This window comes from Cynoglossus semilaevis, chromosome 12 (genome assembly GCF_000523025.1).
Source record: "Cynoglossus semilaevis isolate Cse_v1.0 chromosome 12, Cse_v1.0, whole genome shotgun sequence".
NCBI classification, from domain to species: Eukaryota; Metazoa; Chordata; class Actinopteri; order Pleuronectiformes; family Cynoglossidae; genus Cynoglossus; species Cynoglossus semilaevis.
Window position 1 is genome coordinate 14,912,889 of NC_024318.1, and position 24,403 is coordinate 14,937,291.

The 24,403-nt window shown below is 41.0% G+C and overlaps 1 protein-coding gene across 2 annotated transcripts in view; it reads right to left on the reverse strand.

The window, feature by feature from the left end:
• Window positions 1-2,639: 2,639 nt before the first annotated feature.
• The window catches only part of LOC103387641 (gamma-adducin-like), a 25,521-nt gene continuing 3,757 nt past the window's right edge, over window positions 2,640-24,403 (reverse strand). Inside the window, exons 1-15 of one of the 2 annotated variants that reach the window (XM_008322379.3) lie at window positions 20,070-20,248; window positions 17,440-17,677; window positions 15,830-15,974; window positions 15,093-15,244; window positions 14,046-14,126; window positions 13,796-13,945; window positions 13,354-13,497; window positions 12,541-12,639; window positions 11,907-12,080; window positions 7,255-7,515; window positions 6,920-7,036; window positions 6,582-6,671; window positions 5,264-5,387; window positions 3,992-4,087; window positions 2,640-3,895 (exon numbers count right to left, since the gene is read on the reverse strand). In XM_008322379.3, coding sequence (XP_008320601.1) covers window positions 3,645-3,895; window positions 3,992-4,087; window positions 5,264-5,387; window positions 6,582-6,671; window positions 6,920-7,036; window positions 7,255-7,515; window positions 11,907-12,080; window positions 12,541-12,639; window positions 13,354-13,497; window positions 13,796-13,945; window positions 14,046-14,126; window positions 15,093-15,244; window positions 15,830-15,974; window positions 17,440-17,640 — 2,085 coding nt within the window. In that variant the 5' untranslated portion in view covers window positions 17,641-17,677; window positions 20,070-20,248 and the 3' untranslated portion in view covers window positions 2,640-3,644. Of the gene's footprint in view, window positions 3,896-3,991; window positions 4,088-5,263; window positions 5,388-6,581; window positions 6,672-6,919; window positions 7,037-7,254; window positions 7,516-11,906; window positions 12,081-12,540; window positions 12,640-13,353; window positions 13,498-13,795; window positions 13,946-14,045; window positions 14,127-15,092; window positions 15,245-15,829; window positions 15,975-17,439; window positions 17,678-20,069; window positions 20,249-24,403 lie in introns of those variants that run through there. The other variant, XM_025060844.1, reaches the window with a different exon arrangement.

A 24,403-nucleotide genomic window follows, 5' to 3' on the forward strand; every position in this document is an offset into this window, starting at 1 on the left:
TTTAGATATTTCATAACTTGGCTGACAAAGAAAGCCTTATGTTTGGATTAAAAATGGTACTCTAGGAATTTAATTTGCCCCGCTGGCTTGACAGCAAACTTCTGCCGTCCTTTTAGGGGATTAAGAAGTCATTTTCTGTCACATTGTGAGGGATGAAGGAGAACGCAGTGGAAAGGGCCCTGGCTTTACGAGGCCAGCCATGCATGCTCGGCTGTGTTTTGCCTCAGAGACAAAGGGTGCAGATGGCTGGCCCACTGCAGATGTGGCCAAGCCTGTAACGGACGCCTGTGAGAGCGTACACCCTCCCATGGAGTCTATTTCAGCTACCTGGCAGAGCCTTTCACACACACACACTCTCTCTCTCTCTCACACACACACACACACACTTCCCAGCTCCAGCCACTGAGGCAGACACTCTCTGTTAGCAGAAATGGTCTTTATTCAGAAATATGTGCAATGATACAATAGTAATAACTGCATAAAAACAAACGGAGTGGTTTTGTTGTCCTGCTGGATCATACTGGTATCACGTCTAAAGTTCAGTCTCTCTCACTTCCTCCACCTCCTTGGCTAAGTGTGCTTGTGTGTGTATGTGTAGAAAGCTGACCCACAGAAGGTTGGTGTAGAACGTGACCCCAACAGGAGTAATCTGAAAAGCCTGAGGATTACACTGCAGGCTCCACTGTCACACAGAAGGCAAAGTCACACAGGCCGCTACCATCTATCTATCTATCCATCTACCCTTCCTTGTGCAGATATGTCTCTGTCATTCAAATACCTGGTCTGTCTATACTATTATACGTATACCTATATTTGCATGTATCCAGATGAGCACCCTTTGCATGTACGGATGTTCTATGTCGGTCCTGATTTCACCTGACTCTTATCCTCTCGCGGTTGTTTGTCCTGCATTTCCACATCAGGGCAGCAGGGGTCCAGCTTATTTAGCAGCAGTTTCTACACTTGGCCTTATGCACAGAGATCTCTTCATGGTATTATTAACTGGAACTGGTCTACGTTTTTGGTGAAAAGCATTGCTCAAGATAATTTTGTCCGACAATTCTGATGTGCGGTTCAGTGTCAAATGATCAGGTGGCGTTTGGACGGGTCTGTTAGTGAAGATGCAGCAGCAGCAGCAGCAGCGGGCGCCGCCCCCTGTTGTTTTAAAACAATAGCCGCCCTCTGGCCCGAGGTCAGGGCGGACAAACACTCCAGCAGGCCTGACATGTGTCACCTGCTTCATCCTCTCCTTGGCACCGTCATTACAAGGAAGAACTCAGCACTAAGCTGTGTCATTCACACGCTGTAAGGGATTGTTAGGATAATAGCCCTGGATCCCACAGGCTGCCCGTGGCTGCTCTACATACTGGAGGTGACTGTTAGATGAGGGAGTCTGCTGTTTTATTCTGCTAATCCTCACGTCCACCAGATTGTGATATTATTTTAAATCCCATTTCCCTCCTGGATGTGTTATTATTGTAAATATGCATTCGTCAATAAGCTGCACTTCCGTTGACCTCTGCTCATGTCACCCCACCAGAGAGGTGTGTCTGGGTCTGTGTGTGTGTAAAGTGGGGGTGGTGGTGAAGGTATTGATCCCGTCACTCCCCCAATGTGAACACCTGTTGGAGACACCAAATCCGCTCTTTGTCTCCACGGTCCCCCTCTCCGTAGATTACCATGACAACAGCCATTCAAACGGAGGCTTGACCAGTGATTATACAGCCTCACACTGTCAATTACCAGTGAACAGGCAGCATTGTCTTAAGGAGGACGCAGCTTGTTCCCGTTAAACGTGGCGGCCGAGGCTTTGAAAGTGATTCACCGGAGAGTTCGATTTACAAACGGCTTTGATCAGCTCTGCTCACAGACAGCGAGTGAAGTGTAAATGTGCACATTTGACACGCTTGTCTGTGTTACTTTGCACAATTTGCACTGACAAATATGACAGTACTCTATGGTATACAACTAGCTAGTTATGTCCGAGAAATCAATGATGTACCAACGCATAAAGAAAACAAAAAGAGCAAGAAACATAATTGAAATGATCTTTGAGGGCAATGAATGAATTATAAAAAGTAAAATAAAACCAAAAATAAAATACTAGTGTTTCATTAGACCAGGGGAAAGACAACTGAGAGTGATCTGCTAAAAGGAAAAGTAAATATCCTAATGTTGCTGCTACTACAGAGGAGATGCACGTACTACTAGTATGACACCTTCAACAGATATTACAGCCTGTGAACACAATATACGCAGCAGTGTCAATTGATTAGTAAAGCCTGAGTAGCATGGACGGGACATGAGACAATTAAGGCTTTTAGAGTGTACTGTCACATGTTTGTGTTTTATTGTTTTACATAGCAAAAAAAAAACAGTATTATTATATATATATATATAAGAAAATAACTTTTCTCCCTGTGACTCAGAAACAATGCCTTCAACCTTAAACAATTATTGATTTTTTTTCAGTTCATTTATGTACTGGTGGTTAAAAAAAAACGTTTCCTTAAGCCTTCGCAATTTATTTGTGTCCATTACACAACTTACTGAGTTTTATTGCCCCCTGTGGTCAGGCAGAGTAAAGTCTTCCTTGTGGAGTAAAAACCCCGAACACGCCAAGTCCTAGGACTAGTGAGTAGCTGGCAACAGATTTAATGCATAATAAAAAAAACTACTGCTGCACTTGTCAACATCACATTGTTCACATTATCAACTGGGATGTATATATATAGATATGTATATATACACACATATATAGGCAACATATATGCTTTATATGTATATATATGCACACACATACATATAAATGTATCAACTGGGATGCCTATCTCTAAAAAAACAAACAAAAAAAAAACGTTAGCATAAAAACTTTCCATTGCCATCAACCATGACCCCTGACCCTTCAAACACCATGACCACTATCAACCCATTACTGCAGTTTAAACTTGGCCTTTTTCACTGTCGTCATTTGCACATGTAGTGATTATCTGTGAAAGTTCCAACCTTGTCGCTCACCAACTACCTGTCGCTCACAGTCGATTTGTCACAATCACAACAGCAGCAGCAACCATGGCCTAAAAATACCTACTCAGATACATCATACAGTATGTAAAAAAAAATATTATTGTATCATGGATCACAGCATGTTAAGTACAGGTTAGTTTGTAAATATCTAACGATGACTAAATCACACATTTAACTACGTGACACTATCATGTCATGGATGGGTTATAAACCAACGTACATTGATAAAAGATACTGTGAATACGTTCAGATAGAAATCGTACTTCTCATGAGGCTAAATATAAGTCTGGTTATTATAATTTAAAATTGTTAGGCAATATTCCAAGCAGACATTCAACTTTGAAATTGTGCAAATATAAAAAAACAAAAAAAAAAACACAAATGGTAAAACATTATGTAGCTAAGTTAAACGTTAAATGAAGAAGCATTGACCTCAGCTCACTGAGCTCTTCATGGTTTGGTTAAAAAAAAAAAGGTAAAACAATCACTCATTTAACCATCTGAAGGACAGCACATTCATGGGACGCTTTTTGCCTCAGAAATTCATATCGCTAATGGAAAGGAGACGGCAGTTCATATTTGTCAAAGTAAAACAACAGTCTTTGCAGCGAACGCGCTCAGGCTTCGATTTTCTCTTGCTCCTCCTTCTTTTTCTTGCTCTTTTTCAAGAAGGAAGGCGTACGGAACTTCTTCTTCTTTTTCTTATCCGACTTGGTTTGACTCTCGGGGGTCTGGGGCTCTCCCACCTTCTCCTTGGGCGTGATGGATATCTCCACGGTTTCCGTAGTGCTCACACTCAGCTTGGATATCTCGATGCACAGGTCCTCCTCCAGCTCCGATAAGTGGTCTTTCCCATTGGGTATGGAGTCTGTGGACACACGGAAAACAACGTGGGTGGTGAGCATTAAAGGGACGAGGACGTTCACATGAATCAGAATGGCCTCATTGTCATCGTAACAATCACCTCCTTTAGCCGGTGTCATTATGGGGGAGAGGGAGAGGGAGATGGTGGAGCCGTCGAACGTGGTCATCTCGTCTGCGTCGGTGGCGTCGTCGTCGTCTGTGAGAGGCATTGAGGTGATCAGAGGTCAGTCGCTCTCATGTTCACAGGTTAAAATAATAATACATCATTCTGATGAACAAACAGTTGATACCACGTGACGACCTCTGCCATTACCTGCCTAATAGACACGTATTCTAAAGCAGGTGGATTGTGGGTAATTGCATGGATTGCTCCTCTCATTTATCCAGGAGCCTCACGTATTTGTCTTTACATCTGCCAAAACCGTGTCTCACGTTCTAGCTCGGCCGGGTCGTGACATATGGAAACAAACTTCAATGTGTGGTCTGTCCAATCAGGGCCCCAGAAGAAGACAAAGTAACGCCCCCTCAGGTCACGATCTCTGCCAATCAGTACGTGGGAACTCATGAGCTCCAAGCCAAAGCAGCTGTTTGTCGTATAAACTGATGTAAGAAGAGTTTTCTGAAGTCATAAAACATGGGACGCGTCAAACTTCTTGTCATTTCCTGTGACTAGTCCTCCTCTTGTGAAGTAGTTGTAATGCATATACTAAGTGGCTGATTGATGGTGTTAATTTTGCCTGCAGACAGAACTGTTCTCTACACCACGGTGGCTGTAAAAAGTTTCTCATCACCTCATCTTGAAATTAAAGTCACTAAAAAAAAATGGTGCTTTTTCTGATACGGAGCTGCGGAAATATTTCCTTCCCACACAGAAGTTTATCGCTGACTCACAGTTATAATGAGGACAAAACTCCACAAAAAAAAAGTGCGTCTCTGCAGCTCTTCTCTCGCCGTCCCTGTGAACGCACTTCGCAACTTCCTGCTCGCGATTACGCAGCTTCAGTCACTATAACGTCCTGCTCGCGATTACGCAGCTTCAGTCTCATCGCTGCCTTCAGGCACTATAACAAGCAGATGTCACTGGATTCTGTGTCAATATGGCATTAGAAATGGACTAAAAATTTAGATCACACCACCACAGGTTTACATTGTCAGGTGGTTCACTGCTCGTCTGTGAATATTTGTTTTCCCTCTTAAAACACGATGCCCTACGTAATCTTCCTGAGGAGGAGGTCAGATATGAGGCCGTTCGACCCAAACAGGATTAAGCTAAGCGGAGATTTTCTGAGCAGCGCTGCTCCGTGTCACTGATGTTATGGTGAACAAACACTTGAACCACTTCACACAGTCTATGAAGAACAGGACTGGACACCTTCTTGGCCTTTCTGCTTCCTCTCCACCAGGGTCTTGTATTCCTCCAGCACTCTGTCTGTAAGCTCATTAAAGGGGTTGGGAGGAAGAGAGCGAGTCAGCTCCTCGTCTTCGGTGATGAAAGCCTGACGAAGAGGAAACAACAATAAAAAAAAGACATTAAATCAGACACTGTCAGCCTGGATGATCTAACCCAGCTGTACGCACAGATGATTCTGCAGACGGCATGTGGAATCCTGGCTGGCCTCAGCCTGGCTTTGGTTCTGTGTTGAATCTAGAAACTGTAATGTTGACTAATGTTGACTGATAACAAAAAGGCAGATGCTGGTTGGAACCTGCTGTGAAACAAACAACACTTTGTCTTTAGTTGTTTAGTTTTCCCCACCTGGCCCTTGGGTTTTTTTCCTACACGATGCTGGTTCAGTTCAGTAGGATGTTTATGCAGACGACACTGTGTTTTGTCTGTAGTTGAAAGCTGTGTTTTTTTCCTTTGTATTGTTAATGCTGCTCTCTAAGGAAAATGTCACACTGTGGTGAAAATCACTGATGATTACTGTTCTGGACTGGAATGCTTTTTGAACGCATCGTGTAACAATATCAGTTGTACTGTATACAGAGGGTATTCGCATCAGTTCTATTCCTACGGCGCAATGTAACTTGATTTTTTTTCCCGCAAATCGGAACGTACATACTGTACATTAGTACCTATGGTCCTCCCCTACACTAACACAGCAGTTAGCATATAATCTAGGACATTGTTTCCCAAAGACTGGGTCGTGACCCTCAGGTGGGTCGCAAGAGATTTTTTTTCTGGGTCGTCTCGCATCATGTTTCCCAGGCGTTTACGAATAATGTCTATTGACTTGGGTCGCGAAGGTTTGTGACTTTTAAAATGTGGGTCCGCAGAAAGAAAGTGTGAGGAACACTGACCTAGGACATAAAAATATGAGACGAGTTTGACTAACACTTATTGAAGGGCAAAAAGATATTGCAATATAGCACAGTCCAATGTATGGTGTATAACAGGCAAATGTAAACAAAGCCGTCTTCTGCGTATAGCGCCACTTGACGATGTATTCTTCCTTGTTCGCCAACTGGTTTTCATGCAAACTAGTTTGCGAGATTTAACTCCGTAGGTCGAATAATGGAACAAGACTTCCTTTATAAATGCATCTTTAATATATGTATATATATATATAAATATATATGTATGTTTATACATATATGCGCAATGTATTACGAATAAATACTTTATATATATATATGTATATATATACAGACAAAAACACTGTAGTGTAATTACTGATTGATATACACACCGGTCCTGGGATGGTGTCCACAACAATGCCTGCCAGTAACTGAGACTTTGGACCTGCAGTCATCTGGTCCCCTCTGTGCTGTTCTTTTATCTAAAATAAAATCAAGATTAATATAATATTAACATATATTTGTTGTAAACGGTTTAAAAACCAGCAACTACATCATGCCTACTGTAAGTTTTTTTAATGTACATATTATCAAATAATAAAAGTAATTGAACACAAAAAACATTTAAATCTAATTTGTAGGTTTATTGGAATAAGTGTCATTAATTAGATGACAGTATTTAAATTTAAATATTTTGTGAGACATGATGCGTGTTGTAAAAAAAACTGACCCTGTTCCTCTTATCCAAGACCTCAGTGGGATTTGTGTTGAGTGGGACAAACTGATTGGGGTCCTCGATCTTTATTGGGGTGCCAGTGGTATTGCCTGGCTGAGAAGACTTCATCCACTGAAGGAATATAAAAAAAAAAAACAAACACAAAGTGAGTGAGAAAAATGAGACAAAATTCGATAAATGCAGTCAACAATGCCTGCCACAAGAGGGCAGGCTAATCTTAAAGAATGATGGCTCCAGCTTGAGGCTCAGAGTATCCTTCCAGGAATCAAACCAGAGAGGAATCGGATTATAAAGTTTCATGTTAAACTTTGACCTAGAGATTAACGCACCATGGTTTTAGTCCTGGGGCTCACATCCCCGCTGGGTGACTGTTCGGGAACATTGACTCTCAGGTAGCTGTTGGGTGAGTTGAGCCACCGGGTTCTTTCTCTCTGCTGTTTCTGTGCCATAAACTTGAAGGGGCTACGCAGACACATCCCGCCGTCCTCCATCGGCACCGCAGACACCGTGGCGGGGATCTCCACGTCGTTTTTAGAGCGGGGTTTTTCACGGACAATAGGGTTCCTGTACGTGTGGCCCGTCCTGTAGCCCTGGAAGGTCAAACGAGAAGAAAAAGTTATCAGACACACTTCCTCTACATCAGGTGAAACTCTGGGTTACTGTATTGTTCTGTAGTTTTCGTTGAATCTACAAAAGAAAAAAAAAGAAGAAGAAGCTGTACACCGCATTAAATTCAAAGGCCGCTCCCAACAACCAAGACTCACTTACCCAACGCTGTTAAATATTTAAGGCATGCTGATATAAGCGTACAAACAGTACTTCTGCCCAGTGTGAGAAAATAAAACTGGGATTTTGGAGGAGTCTGCTGCGTGTTGTTAACAATACATCAAAGAACAGGAAGGGCAACCAGAAAACTTCTGACGGGTTTGAAGCTGTCATTGCGCCTCTATTATCAAAATGAAGACTGACATTTCCTCACAGGCGGTACCATAGGTTGGCCTCACAACTGTGAGAGCTGGACTTTGGTGTTCACAACAAAGTTAGTTTGCAACCCAGTTATAGTCATTGTTATTATTATAAACTGACGTATAAACAACTGACTGTGAATATGGACTTAAACCAGTGTTTTTCAACCTTGGGGTCGAGACCCCACATGGTGTCACCTGAAATGTCTAGTAATTGATTAGAAAACATTTTCCTAATAAAAATATTTTTTCTACTAATTAAAGTAATTATTACTACTTTAATAAAAATATTTTTTCTACTAATTAAACGAATTATTACTACTTTTAAAATTACGATTGAAATTTTAAACTACAAATTTTTTTCACTTTTAAAACTACGATTGAAATTTTAAACTAATACATTTTTTCACTTTGAATATAAAGTGACTTCAAATAAATGCATTAAAACTACGATTGAAATTTTAAACTACTAAATTTTTTCACTTTCCTGGATATAAAGTGAGTTCAAATAAAATATATCTAAAATATATCTAATATATCAAATATATCTACCGCATTACTGTTTTTGCAACACAGTATAACAAACAGGAATAAAAAACATATTCTCCTTGTCAGAAATTTGGGATGTCAAAATGAGGCCACAAACTAAAAAAGGTTAACAACAATCTACAGTTTTTTAATCAAAAGTTAACTTCAGTGAAGATGTCTTTTTTCTTTTCCCTGCAGTAACTTAAACCCAAAACAGCACACCGCAGAAGAAAGCACCCAAGGTGTTTGTGGTTGCAGCAATGACTGAGCTCTTTTGACAGTTTTATATTGTTGTGCCAACAATGCAGAAAGTTAATTACTGCCTTGATGGACTGGAAGAAAAACAGCGTCTCCTTCACTAACCCGACATATTTACACCGCTAAATCAGACAACAGCTGTTTTTTATTCTGACGGTTGAGGTTGTGTGGATGTAGTCGTACGACCCTTGGGTGTGTCGTCGTCATTGTGTTAGTTGTGATAACTTGCATGCTGCTGAGGGGTCTGTGAGGGGTCAGGTCAGAGCATTTGGTGACGACCCAACCAGACAAAATAACTCTAGCAACAGATTCATGAACACATGTTGGGTCTGTCTCAAACACGGACCAATCAACAAAGGAGTTCTTGTTGATTCTCTGGCTTCAGATTAGACTGGATAATATTTACTGGAAAGATAAAAAAGACCAAGGAAATCTCACTCAGTGATACACTATATATATATAGTGTATACACATGCTTTTTATAGAACAGGTTTCTGTTCCGACAAAATCAATTTCTCTGTTTGTTTTCGACTTTCCTGTGACTCACTCTTTTCCATAAAACAACAGACAGATGGTCGGATTATGGCTTGCGAATAAGATGAGAAATTCAGCGACTGCGTCTCTTCCTCTTCATCCACATTCGTCATGTGTTCTTAGGTGAGAATTATCTGTCCGTTCCATCTACGTGTTCGGTTTATGAGCGCAACACTGTGTATTTCTTATCTTACTTCTGTGTCTGGGAAGGAATTTTTTGGTGGATTCTGCAGCATTGTCTCTCAATTCCCCGTCTCCTCCCCGCGTCAGCTGTGACTTTCCTGCGTGTCGGAATGTCATCACACTCACTGACAAGAGCAATCTCATCGGGCCGTGGAAGAGGAGACCTCTGTGCACAGAGTGTTCTTTGAACCACGTGTCTTACTCAACTGCGTGTGAACGCGTTTAACATCTAGTACCAGTCGATCCTTTTCGGTGTCGAACAGGGTTCACCCTAGACAGTTCACCAGTCCATCACAGGACCACACACAGACCAACAACAATTTACTCTCATACCCATCAGAGGTGCATTGCAATTTTGTGTCCAATTCTGACTTCTGTTTGTGGCTGATATCAATTCCCTTCAATTGACAGGAAAGAGTTCTTCAGCGCCAAAAAAAACCCCCAAAACATTTTCATAAGTTATCATGAAGCACTCCCACCATAAACTGCACTCAGTCACGGGTTTTCTCTTCAGTTCAACAACTTTCAAAATAAAGTGCTCGGTGACTGGAATGAGGTATTAAATGAAAATGGGTTTGTGCAACGGGTCGGCATAAAAGAAAAATATCTACAGTTTTGTATTACTTTTGTAGTGTAGTGACATTGGGGAAAGAAAAACAATACGTGCCTTGAAGTGGAATGTGCGATATTATTTTCGACAAGACATTTGACAACATAAATATAATTCGATGGTGTTTAGTAGTATCCATATACTGTAAGAATTCAATCATATTATGCCATACAGCTACATGCATTATAACATGTTGGTAGATCACCTTAGCCTGGTCATTTGAATAGTAAATACTAAGCGCTAAGTGCTAAGCTAATGTCATATTATCAGCTTGTGACTGTCATTCAGGACTTGTTAAGCAAAATCTGGAGAATCCGTGCCGGTCAATCAGTGCATCACTAATACCCGTGGTTAATTAACAGTAAAGCATTATTATTTTAATATTAACCTAGTTCTCCGTTTTTTTGGACTGTGGGTGAAAACCCGTACCCTGGGAAATCCCACGGACACACAGGGAGAACGTGCAAACTCCATACAAAAGACCAAGGATCAGATTGCTGTGGGGCAAATGAGCGCTAACCTCTTCTTCCACCCCATGGCCTCGTGTGAATGAAAATGCCAAATCTTATTTAAAGTGACTCCACCGCAGCACTTTTTCTGAGTGATTGTGGGGCAGGTTGCTCCATCTGCCCACAGCAGGCCTCGCCATCTGGAAGCTATGATTGAGAGAGCGGGCCAGCTACAGCGCACAGAGCTAGCACAGCTGCACTCCAGTCAGAGTTGTTGGAGAACAGTTCACTCGTACAGACACACGCAGGATGGCCGCAGAACATGCCAGCTTTAGCTTATCAGCAGAATGTGTGGTGAGGACCGCTACGTTTAAGAATAAAGAAGTGGTGGAGAGTGGGTTGGCCAAGAAAAAACAAACAAAGCATGTTGCTGTCCCTCTGCCTACCTACTGGGGGTGCTAAAAACACTGTTTGAACCCATTTACTTATGAGTGGGAAGCACTTCTTTCCTACAAAATGTCAGGAATGTATTTCTGATGAAAATTTCTTGGGAAACAAAAGTGCATCTAATCGCTCACATTCAAAAATTGCAGCATAAAAAAACCGGAGCAATCGCACAAACACAACACAGACTCAGACTTCCATCTCTCCACTGAGTGCACTGGATTTGAGAAATATAACTCTAAAACAGATGTGAGCCAGTTTTAAATTACAGTATGTTGGACTACACTGGCTCAGCTACTATAGTTCTGATCACCAAGAAGAGTACCAACAATACTTTAACTACCACTCATCTTTGTAGATAATAACTAAACATACTGTCACCTGAAACAATCTAAGTCTTCAACAAAAAAAGGTTTTAGTTACAGACTCCTCATCTTACTTAAGCTCAGCTAATCCTCACTTATGTTCTCTGTAAATAAACGCGCCTCGGAAAAGTACTCACGACCTGTTGTAAACTGCTGAAAGGGCTTGTTTTAAATGGCTTCATATTTATTTATACCAGGGCTGTCAAACTCATTTCCACCAGGGGGCCACATCAGCAATACAGTTCGTATTGAAGGGCCGGTTGTAAATAGAAGACTGTATAGATCAGGGGACGCCAACCCCCGGTCTGCGGACCAGTACCAGTCCATAGGTCATTTGGTACCAGGCCGCAGTGGGACATAGTAAAAAAAAGTACTTAATTTTTTACTAATTTACTTTATTCATAGCATAGCATATTTTAATTTCTCAGGTTAAGAAACTGCATGGACTTGCGGGCCACACAAAACAGCTTGGCGGGCCGCATTTGGCCCCCTGGCCTTGAGTTTGACACGTATGTTTTCGACAAAGAAAAATAATCGTAACATTGCACTTCAATTTGTTGACTAATCAGACACTTCCCGTGAAAGCCCCTGTAACAGGAAACCCCGAGCTTGTTGGTTAAAAGTCACAGGTCAAGGTTCACTAACCAGGTTGTCCAGCATCCTCATCAGGGACTCGAACTCGGCCTCGCCCACTTTCCATTTAACCTCATTGTCCACAACCACCCCGGCGGTGGCCACTCCCTGGGTCAGGGGTTTAAACTTCTCCCTGTCCAGAAGCACGAGGTTGTCCACGCCGCCTGCACACTTCAAAGCATCGACCTAAAAGAGTTGAAAATATATTCCACATACTATTTTTAGTTTCAATTCTGTCTCCCAATAGTCACTCGAAGCTATGACAATTTAATCTTGATGCACTATTTAACAAAGCAAATCTTGTGCTTAAAATAAATTACACAGTAGTATACTTATTTATTTTTACAGAACTGCAGTAATGCAGGAAACAACTGTACAGAAACAAGAGCAGATACTTTCCAGAACCTTCAAGATGACACAGAGTGCGAGCAGCACCGCGGGGGGGCTCCACCTGGTACCGACTGTGAACAGTGAACTCTGCTTTCCCTTTGTTCATACTCTATGGCTTACATTGATTTTACATTTGTTTTTCCATCATACATACAGATAAGTGTTAGTATTTACTTTATAAATCACTCAGATCTGTGCAGTGCTGGTACATTTCATTGGCCGATAATCCTTAAAGTAAAAATCAATCTTCGTATACCTGGATTTCACAGGCTTGCTGTGAGTGGTAGGCATAGTAAAAAGCTTCTTCTACTGTTTCTCCCAAAGCCAACAGCCCATGGTTCCTCAGGATCATCACCTGCGCCACAGAGAAACAATAGAGTTGTTCAAAAAAAAGCATCAACAGAACTTCCTCTTTCTCCTTACTGATCAAAAGTGATGGTTTTTATGGTTATATTTTAAGTGGTACAATGATAGTAAAGGAATCTTATCTTATTCCCATCAGTAATAACCCCTGGTCTTTTTTAATAGAATTCCCACAGACAAGATATTTATTCATCTAATTTCTCCTAATTTGCTTTTTAAAATCTGCAGCATAATTGGGAAATATACATATCTATCTTAATTAGCGGTGCATAAATTAGGTTTTTGATACCAAAAACTGCACCATAGCTCCCTGACCCAACTTTTGGGGCAACTTCTTCTTTTGCTTTTGGCAGTGTTCTGCACAGAAGTCTAGAAATAACCCTGACTTCTACCCAACACTGTCAGCCCACATCTAGAAAATGTGAAGAAAAGCATGTGAAATGTGACTTGTTTTAGTAGAACTGGTGCTGCAGCAGTGTGATGATGAATGGTTGTTTTTATGCTCGTTGAACGTGTGACTTTTGACGATGTGATTACAAAAACAGTACTTTTTCTTTTTATCCGTGGTCCAATTCAAAATATCTTAATATGACCTCTAATGGTCTGGTGAACAGCGAATGCTAACAGTAAACATGTACAACATTTTTTAAAGCGTGCTCACACAGAAATGAGTCTGCACTAATAGAGTTCCCTGGTATGACAGTACCTTGGCAGTCGGTCCCAGTGCTTTTTGAAACTCCACCTTCTCTTCTTTATTTTCCAAGCTGCCATAGTAACCGAAGCAGCTCACGTCTCCCAGAAGCAAAGCCTCCTGGGAAATGGGCAGGACTCCACATTTCATCGAGGACACCTGTTAGTGCGGGATAAAGGCAACAGAGACAGTGATGCACTGATGTCTGAATAGACGCACATTTTCTGCTGTTAGGCACAAATAAAAATTAACATTTATGATGCTGTTCACTTCACAGCTAAGCTTCAAAGGAAATAGTAAGAGCACGGTACAGGGTGTCTGCCTCTTAAGTGACTGCAGACAGAGGAGCTGCTTTTAATTCAAGGCCTGTCCTCTGGAAGAAAATAAGCATTTAGCGGCAGCTTTAGCCCTTTGATGGCGGTGAGGCTTATTGAACATGTGCCTGAGGTGCACTTACAGCGGCCGTGGCAGGGCTGTGTATATGGACGATGCACCTCACATCTGGACGCATGGAGTATATGGCAGCATGAGGGCCAAATCCAAAGTGGTCAATGGCCAGATCAGTAGAACCCTGGTCCACCACCTCACCGATTATGTTGACTTTCACCTAAGAGTAGAAAGAGGAAGGTGTCAGTGTCAGGTGTGATTTAGGTCAGATTATTACCTGTGGTAAAAACTCATGACAACCCAACTGCTATTGTGCTCACCAAGTTTGCTGCAGTCACTTCGGCGAAGGACAGACCCCGTGGACTGATGAGGACGTGGTCCTGCTCTTTACTCACCCGCACCTAAGACAGGAGAGAGATAGAAAACATCATTCATTTTAATACTCAATATAACCTTCCGAAATGTCCAAGTGCTAATCGTTTTTTAATTTTGCCACAATGGCAGAGGCTTGTCTTTATAACATGTGAAAGTCCTGCAGTTTTTAATTAGGGCCGACAAAGCTGATCTCTGTTTTTCTTTAATTGAATATTTTTAGCAAATTTTCTTTTCGTTGCGACTGGCTTTTGTGCACGATATAAATATAAAAGAGAGAATCTGAAAATGCCGAAGATTAGCGCTGTTTGAATGATCAACAGAAGGATAAAAGCAGAGGATTTTGGTCTTTGCTGAAAATAAATTTTCAGCAAAAATTTGGAACAAGTTGGAAATTCAATGGACAATTAAAGGAAATCAAACTCTGAAGAATGATGTTCATTCAAAGCTGTGAACTGTATTGGACTATAGACAGCATGTATGTATATGTAGATCTACATATATGTCCCCTACACTTTGACGTTTGCGAGTGTGGCAGGATCGTGTTTCAAAGCAGTGACACCAAACACGACACCGGAGGCACTCTGAACCCATATATCCGGGTTCACCAACTATATTTGTCAGAGGGCCAGAATTTTTCTGGACAGACACTTTGGAAGCTGGACATTCAAATAAAATTTCAAATGGAGTCAGAAATGGTAGGAATTACTGCGAGTTATTAAAGTCTCAGTTATTGATTTTTTAGATGCTGCCTGTGAGGCGGCACTTGACAATCTCTGCCTTATATGAAGCTGTATTTTTTGCGTCCCTTTCTTGATCCTTCTTTCAGTGATAGGCTCCATTGCAATGCCATACTTCTTATTTTCCTAGGTAGATATTTCATAATTAATGGCAGTGTTTTACAGAAGTCTGCGTGGCTCATTTTATGGCACGCGGTTCTTGCACTGCACTCATAAACAGGTGTGCTCTGGAGCGTGCTTAGAAGATGTACTCACTGTAATGTAGGAGCTTGTAAAACGAGCCCAGCTGAAGAGGTCAACAAGCCTGTAGAGGCTGGCCAGCCTGCAACGGCTGGATTTCTCCCCTTTAGTGTAGGACGGAGTCTCAGCACCATACAGATCATTGACTGGACTCACCATCCCAAAACCTGGCAAGAGAAAAAACACAGAGAATTGTCAACCATGTAGAATCAATACTTTCTCCACTATCTTTTGAGGTTATTAAAGTATTTTCCCATCCCTGTGAAGTGGAGCTATTAAAGTTGAGGTTTTAAAAAAGCACCAGTCTCTTCTTAGGGTTATTTTAGACTGGAAGACCATATAAGGACATTTGATGATACAAGAGCCCAACATTTACAACCAGTTTTAAAAAAAACATTTTTTCACAAATGCAGAGCCGTTTTCTGTCTTTATCCAAACATTTACATTTTTGATCTTTTTCGTGTTTGACGGCTTTTTTCAGTTTCAGGCTGTTCCGCAGAACCTTGACAAAAAAAACCCTCCACCTAGGCTATGTTGAGATGATTAGCACCGCAGATCACTGTGTTTCATTAGAAACACTGGTCATGAGGGTAACTTAATAAAAAATACAATGACGTTTTTTGTGAGCCGTTTGCTGTATTTTCCCCTGCTTTAGGGTTATTTAGTGTCACTAGAATCTTGGGACTTTATTTGGTGACAATGAAGCGATTGAGTCTGCACAATGCACACAGAGTCTACACGCTGCCACTCACTGAAGGGTGATGTCAGAGGACCAGCTCCACCCAAGGTACTCGCCATGACCAGGTCAGCGATCTGCCTCAGGGCCAAGAGGCCAGTGGGGTTGTTGCCTTTAGTCAGCTGGTCCTGGATCAGCCCTTCCAGCTCGTCCTTAAACACCTGCAGATTAAAGAAATTACTTTCAGGTTGAGGTAGAGGTCAAACGTTGAAACCATTACTGTAAAATTCAGTTAAACCAATATGAAGCTAAAGACATGTTATTAGCAAAAACTAGCAAACACAAAATGGTTCAAACTGACTTATTTGTTGAGGCATAAACAAACCAAGTATTCAATGACAGTGTTGTTCTTTGTGAACTATCTTCAAAATAGTCAGCCCTCACCAATGTCTTCAGTTGTCGACTGAGCGAGGCGGTGATTCGCTGTCAATCACGTTGCACGCAGACAAAGAGTTTTGCGGAGGTGGCAGGAGACGTATTTAACGCGATTGTGCACGTGTGGCAAAGTCGTGCCGTGCCAAGAAATGGTTACACTTTCTTGGGACGTGTCAGAAAGCACAGAATTTCCTCAGATTGTCTTTATTAACATGCCCCTGAAGGCCATTTGTGTTTTTTGAAAGGATTTTCTTCTTGCAGAAACAGCAGGTCATGGTTTTAAAACTCACTAGACTATTTTCTTGTGTGCTGCTACAGCTCAGCACCAACATTCTGCTTCTTCCCACCACTGTTCCCATGGTGATGAGATGAGGGCTACTTGTTGGTCCTGTTATGCAACCACAGATGAGTGTGGGCTCGTCTTAGTGCAGCGCACTTCAATGGCATGTGTTTACGGCAACCTTCTGTTAGTCCATTAAACCTGACAACACTTATTTAGTGTCTCATCGCAGTTTATGTTATTTTTATATCCTCAGATAATATCTGACATGGCACAACACACAGACGAATATTTGACAGATGCCCAGAAAAGATAAAAGTGAAGCAGTTCAGATTGACTAACCTTACGACGCTCATGTCTGTGACTGTGTTAAAGAGGTGATGATTTAATCGCACTGGGATTTTGGAGGTTGCCTATTCACTCGGTTTCAGTTTGTAGCACTAGTGAACTGCAGGGTGCATTTATTTGTATAAATATTTTTTTTTTAAAAAGCTAAGTCACTGAACAATCACTGTATGCAGTTTAAAGAGTTAAAATGGAAAGTGATTTTTTTTTCTCCCCACTGTTGCAAAATTGCTTGCTCAGTGTGTGACTTTTATCCTGCTTTAATTCAATTCTTATTTCACACTGTAAAGTCCATAGAGACAAATGTGTTTTGTGAATTTGGGCTACACAGATAGAATTGAATAGTAAATAAACTAGATGTGTGATAATAACCAAGTCCAACCATCAACTAAATCCCAGCTGAACACATACCCAACCTTAGGATGGCCAATAAAAAATAAACGAATAAATATAAAAAAGCCATAAAAACAGGGAAAACAAATCTCATCTGTTTTGTTTGTCTACAGTGAAGGTACATCTCGTCTCTCCAGTTCTAAAAATGCTGCTTACTGCTCATATAGAGTGAAAGCATGTGTGTGTGTGTGTGTGTGTAGGTGGGCATTTATTCAGAGTCGTGGGCTACATACAGGGCTCTGCAGAATCTGGGTGACTCTCTTCTTCTGCTCCATCATGTTGAAGTCCTGCCTCAGGTCTGGCGACATGTTCTTGCCGCGTAAGAATTCTGGATCGTTCTCATTCACGTGGACAAAGTTCTGCTCCTTGGGGTCATTGACGGACAGTGGCAGGGTCAGTGACCCTGCTGCCTGTCTCACGTCCACGAGACTCATGTCCTTGTTGCACTGCCTGTTGCCTGTCCTCGATGATCTGACATGAGACAACAAGACATCGCAGATAACCATGAGTTCACACTGTCAAACCAGCGGGTGCTCTTATGTCAGAAAGGTTGCTGGATTGATGGGTAGATGGCTGCAGTGGTGACTCATGTAATTACACAGACACAAAAGAGAAGGAGTACAGTGTTTTATGGTGATTGATGTTGCTGTGTGTTCAAAGATGACGGCTGAGTCACAGCTGCTTTGAACACAGTAAAAGTATGGTTATTATTTTTGGCACCAGAACAGTCTAATGACAAAAAGATGTAATACTTTCTTTTCAGAATTACAGATTGCTCCATTTGTATACAAATCTTTGCCTCCCGTTAAATCTCTGCAAAGTTTGGCTTCAAATTCTGTGATGTTTTTCCTCAGTATGTTTCCAATAGCATCAATAAACAATTTAAACAAACCTACATATTCACAATATTAACAATTCCAATGGAGAAACATATCAACTCACAATTGAGGACCAATCATAACCAGTGTTGCCAATGTTATAAAGAGAAATGTTCTCCAGCAGTGAAGTCACCCTCTAAAAACAAACCGTTTCTGTTGTACTCCTTAGGCTTTACTTTTCCAACTCAATGACTTAGTCTATTTTACCGTGCACAATTTATGGCCCTACTCAACTCTGTGGCAGGAGTACTGCAACAGGCTGGCAAAGTAGTCAATTGCCCAGAGCCCCAAGCTGAGCTTAGGTCCACCTTCTTCTGTTTCTGTTTAAAAGGACATAAATTCTGCTGACAATAGGCCTCCCATCAACACAACCCCGTGTGTTTAAAAGCACAGATCACGCCTGAGTTTGAATCCACTGGCAGATCTGTTCTTCAGCAGTGGGTGTTACTTTGAACTGACAGAAATGTAAGACTTTAACTAAAACAAGACTATTTGTATACCTATCCTAAATTGTTTCCATTAGCCTAATTATATACAGACACTATATGAAATGTCAAAACATTGTTCTTATAAGAAATGGCGACAAAGAAAAAGCTTTAGAAAAGCTTTACATGCACAGAACTTTAAGTGTATCCAGTCCTGCTGGTTCATTTAGAATAACAAATAAATAATATATTTTCTATTTTATACAAAAAATGATTTAGACAACCATTCAATGGATTGTTATAAGCCAAAATAAACCATTTACCTAAATAAAGATTCACACATAAGAAATATTTTGTAAGGGTTTGTATAAAAGGATAATCCCCATAAAGGGTTAGCCTTTGCAAGCAGATTGGTCAGAAAAAAACTTTGAAAAAAACTTCTGTTGAATGTGTTACTTTGACCTCAAATTTTAACACTTGAAGAAGATGAGGCTAAAACCTTGTTAGCTTGACTGTACTCTACAGTGAGATTAGAAAAGTCACTATTTACAATACAAGTAATATTTGGGTTAATTTGTTAAAAAAAAGAACAAACAGGAACAATACCTTTAGTGGAATTTTAGCACTGTTCAAACATTACACCAATTTTTCATTACCACAAAAATAAATTAAACACGCGTCTGGGTGAATTTTGTACGGTTATTTTTGCCAATCTATATTTAATCTAAAGAATGTCTAGTGAATAAGCCCGGTTCATGCAAAGAAGCACACGTTATCGTAACCTTGGTGACAAATTTACTTGGTTCTTTGCCATAGAACAAAAGACGTCTTGTATTACATGTAGCAAGAAGTTGCCATAAAGTATAAAGTGTACTGTGAGAAACTACATTCTTATTACAAAGAGCTTAATTTGTTTAGCTTAATATCTCGTATTTTCTGTGTTTTTTCTATGACCTTGGACCTGATAAGGTTCAAACAAATCGCCAACGTTGCAATGCAACAAAGTAAATTCACTTTTCTGGTGAAAAAAAAAACATTATTGTTAATAAAGGTTGACTAAGGACAGGCAAGCGAGATTAAGTGAATATAATTTCGACACAACATTGCCTTACAACTTGTAATTCAAAGGCTACGTCTTGGGAACAAATACCAGCAGTAAACAAAGGTGAACTAAGTGTGAAGTCGCCGGAATTTGAATTACAGTTTGCGCCATCATCGTCACCCTGTTACCTGGATGGATGGCTGTGGGGGTGGAGAGAGTGGGTGGCGGTGTGAGAATTCACCACTGTAAACTAGTAAATAACCGGTATAAACCAGAATATCAACGCTCATTCAACACATTTAAGCAGAATAACTCACATAGAGCAGCGTTTTATCCAAGCGAGGATAAAAACAGGCGTATAATACAACTTTACAACAACGTAATAACGGCTGGAAATACCGCGAGAGTTTAGATAATTTGAGCGAACTTCCACTTCTTTGAATGGGCTTCGTATTAAAACAAAGCGAACTCCCACGCGCACACGGGCAAGATAAACTATCGTAACGGTTGTAAATTACCTGAAACAAAGTGTTGGCTTCTTCTCCGGGTAATGTGGCGTAAATGTCCCTGCAATGCTGTCTTTATATTGCAGCCAGGTCCATTTTGGAGCAGATAAAGGTGTTTGGAAGGAAAAGACTCCACGGCGCAACTTTAGTGCAGCTACAGTAGAGACACTGGTGGAGTGGGAGTGAGAGAGAGAGAGAGAGAGGGCAGAGTTGTTGGAGACGAGCGCTTGGATGGAGGAGGATGTGGGTGTGTTTGTGTGTGAAAAAAGGAAAAGTGACCATGTGACTAATCCACCCACTACTGACTCTTCATACAGTCAGCGGGACAAAAGAAATGGCCCCCGAGGAGCAGTTCAGATTTGACGACCTATCAACACGCCTGAGTACTGGACTTTTAGCAGTTTTGATGTCTTTTAATATATATACTTATATATAGGTGTGTGTGTGCTGTAAAGCTCAAGCTCACAACACACATTTGCTTTGAGGGACCTAACAGTTTGGAAGTGAAAACGATATACACCATCTCCCTCCCCAAAAAATACACGTACAACCAAGAATTCTAAGACAAAATGATAAAATCTCCTTTTTGAGAACATTAATAAAATATAAATAAAGCCAGAGCCCCCTGCAGAACACTTTCTGAATCTCAGTGGGAATATTCCTGGTAAAATAATAGTGAAATAAAATAAAAACCAAATACTAAATTTGTCTTCTGCATTTAACCTACACCTGGGGAACAGTGGGTTCTCTCAGGAGCGTCCACGGTGGGAGGCTATTTTGATGCACTACATATCACAACATGGTAACAAGCCCAATGTTCTTGCAACTGGGTCATGGTCTGCATTCATTTTAATAGTGTTTATTATTATGTGTTAAAAACGAAAAGGAAGAAAAGCTCAATCCTTCCACAAAGATATGACGATAACTGTCGTAAACTTTTTAAAGAAGAAAGAATAACATCTGTCTAAGTTAGTCCTATATATATGTGAGTAGCGCTCAAATCTCGTTGTACACTGTACAAGGAGAATAAAGGCTATTCTATTCTATATTGAATTTGTAATTATTGTAGAGCGTTGTTTGCCAAAGTCTGGGTCGTGACCCTAAGGAGGGTTCTAGAGGTTTTTTTGGGGGGGTCGTTTCGCATCATGTTTCCCAGGAGTTCACGGTCATCGCAACAGCTGGCTGCATCCAACCTTTAAATAGCTGCCTGTTTAAAAGCGCCACCTGTGGTTATGTTCAAAACTTGAGTAATACTAGTTGTTCAGATATCACTCGGTCCACAATAAAATATCCTCATTAATGTTCAATAATGTACACCTTTATTTTGGGATATACAAAGAATGTGTCTATTGACTTGGGATGCAAAAGTTTGTGAAAGGGTCCCCAGAAAAAAAGTTTGATAAACACTGTTGTAGAGCATTTAAAAAGATAAGAAAAACACAACGTTGTACACTGAGCAAGCACTTTGTCGAGAGTGGGATAAAAATGTGTTTGTGTATGTGTGTGGGACTGTGGGTGGGTGGGTGAATGGGTGTAACTGCAGGAATACATCCAACTCTCCAAAGTCCCACTACAAACTTGCAGGACATTAACACAATAGCTGCGTCACTGTCCATCACAATGTAAGTTGCTAATGTAATGACAAATTGAGCTCCATATATTCATGTTCACAGTCCACAGTCTTATAGTGACTTAGTTTAAGTCTCTTGATAAAAAACTTTTTTTCACAACCAAGCAAAAGTCTGTGTTTGGAAAATCCTCGAAAGTCAAAGTCACTTGTCCTTGTGGTCAAACGCCAGAACATATGTTATCAGTTAATAATATAATGTGCATCGGACTGAATTGTGTCACACATAATTTCCCGCTTCTATTTTGTGCACACTGTGAAAGATGAAATGACCTTTGCCGAATGTGCCTGCGTAGCCTCTTCGGAACCCATAAAACACTACATGTAGATGTAATGATAATGTAGTGGTAATAACGCCACCTAATGGAGCCTCGCGTCGGGGATTGTTCCAAAAACACTCGAGCACAGCCTTTGTCCAAGTGAGTTAAATTGGTTCGCTGAGAGTGAAAAGAAAATAAGATCAAGATTAAAGGGAACATAAAGCTGCGCAAATTTATCCTGCTAAATAGAGCACAAGATCTCCCCCACCCTACCTAAACTCTTGACTCCTTTCTGCCCTGCTGGTCAGTCTCTCTGGAGAATATTGCAGCATTATTCAAATGCACTCTGTGTTAGCGGAATGCAACTCTGGAAAGTCTCATTTTCTCAGGCCCCATGATCCTGCCAGCCCGTAGAGTTATTACCCCTTTAATCACACACAATCAGACATGCTCACACTGATATCTAGATTTGAGGAGTAAGGGAGACACAGAAGGGGTGGAGTGGGGGGGTGGGGGGGGGACTGGATCACTGCACTGACATAACAATTCCAGGAAACAGAGAGAAGTCTGGGAGGAGGAACAGATATGTGGACATATGGCTTGATGTAATGAAAAGCAGAACTTTCTCACTCTGGAGCAGTCTGACCCCCTCAAACTTTGAAACCCGGCCTCCCTGTTTTTTGGCAGAGTTCCCACAGAAAAACAAGCCTAAATTCTCCCTCCCTCTCTCTCTCTCTCTTTCTCTCTCTCACACACACACACACACAGGCTGCACATTCTTGCTGACAATTTGAACTTTTCAGTGAGGGCAGCCTACCTTGGAGGCATTGACCAAATGTCAGATGTTATTAGTCGATGCCTCATTCATAAATACTCCCAATGTCCCGAGATAAAAGCACACCTTTGCCTTGTCACATCTCACTTCATTGGAAATAACTTCAAGATGCTAAAAAAAAAAAAAAAAAATTTGGCCCCTCTGGATAAATCAGCGAATGTGAACAATAGAAATCCATGGAGCTTTTCAGCACATTAGTAGAATTCCGATAGAGGATGAACTAGCCATAAGAGCAAACAACAGGAAATAGATAACTGAGCATTTTCTGTTCTATTTCCTGTAGCCATAATTGGCAGTGCTCGTGGCCGTTGTGCGACGGTAGACGTCTTACCTGTACGCAGTTGCTCCAGGTTCAATTCCATCCAACACCCAACTCCTGAACTCAACAGGAAGTGCTGGGTCATTGAAAGCAGCCGGCATGAAAACTATACAAATCAATAAGCACACTACCACTGTTGCGACCCCAATGAGAGGCGAGGTAACAAAAGTAGCCAACGTAGCGCCTCCAGTCAGTTCCATCTTAAACGCTGTTGGGGAACACATACGTGGTTACCCTCACATCTGTGCGTTGTCATTTGCGGCTTCGGAAGACAAAAGAAATCTGCATTTCCCTGTCGAAGTGGAGTGAGGAGAATGGACTCCCTATCATCTGACAGAGCAGAAGAACAAAATGATTATCCACTCTGACAAATTAGCTATGAACTGTTGGAAGTGGTGTGAAATTTACTTGAGACGAGCCTGACTGATGTGCACTTCGACACCGAGGTCAAGTGGCGGTGTAGGTGACAAATGGTGACAAACGAACGTGTGGTGATGGTCAATCGGAATTTGAATTCGATGAAGCCAGTCTGGTACCGATGGATTGTCCTTGTTGGATTTAAGTATATGGTATTATGAACTCTTCCAAACCATCTATTTTTATCTTTGAATAAATTCTGAGAAATTCTAAGAGACTTCTCATTAGTTATTGCGATCTTGTTTTTAATCCAACACGCTAACCATATATAGCAAATTACATGTAAATTTAATCAACAGCATAAAATTGCAGACACTGTATACAGCACTTGTTGGGTTTGAAATATTATCAGAGTTTCCCATCGTTAATCTGTCATCTGCTGTTTTCGTAAGAGAAAAACGGCTCCACGAGGAAGGTTCTGAAGGAAAAGCTTACGTACAGTGAATCGACGATAGAGGACTTTGAATTCCCAGGCCCTTTTTTTTACTGTGTTTACAGTGAAGCAGATGTAAAATATCACATTGTCACAGGTTCTTTCCTCAGATCGTGCACTGTGTAAGATACAACGAGAGCTGTTTTTCTGCGGCGGTTATAGCAGTGTTCTCATTTGTAAATTGATTCAATTTCCCCTGTAAATGACCTACGATCCGTGAGACTGATGTCAGAGTCACAAGAACAAGAACCGTCTGACTGAAGAACTAGTCACTAATGGACAACAAAAGATTCCATGAATTCATCAAATATTTTTTCAAATATATTTCCTTTTAAACTTTGCTTTAACACTTCAGAAAATTCTGAATTTTTTTTTTTTTGTTGCTCCAATGCTTTATTTGTCATCAACCCACAGACATTTCTAACCATTCCTACTGGAACAATATGTTTAAAGAA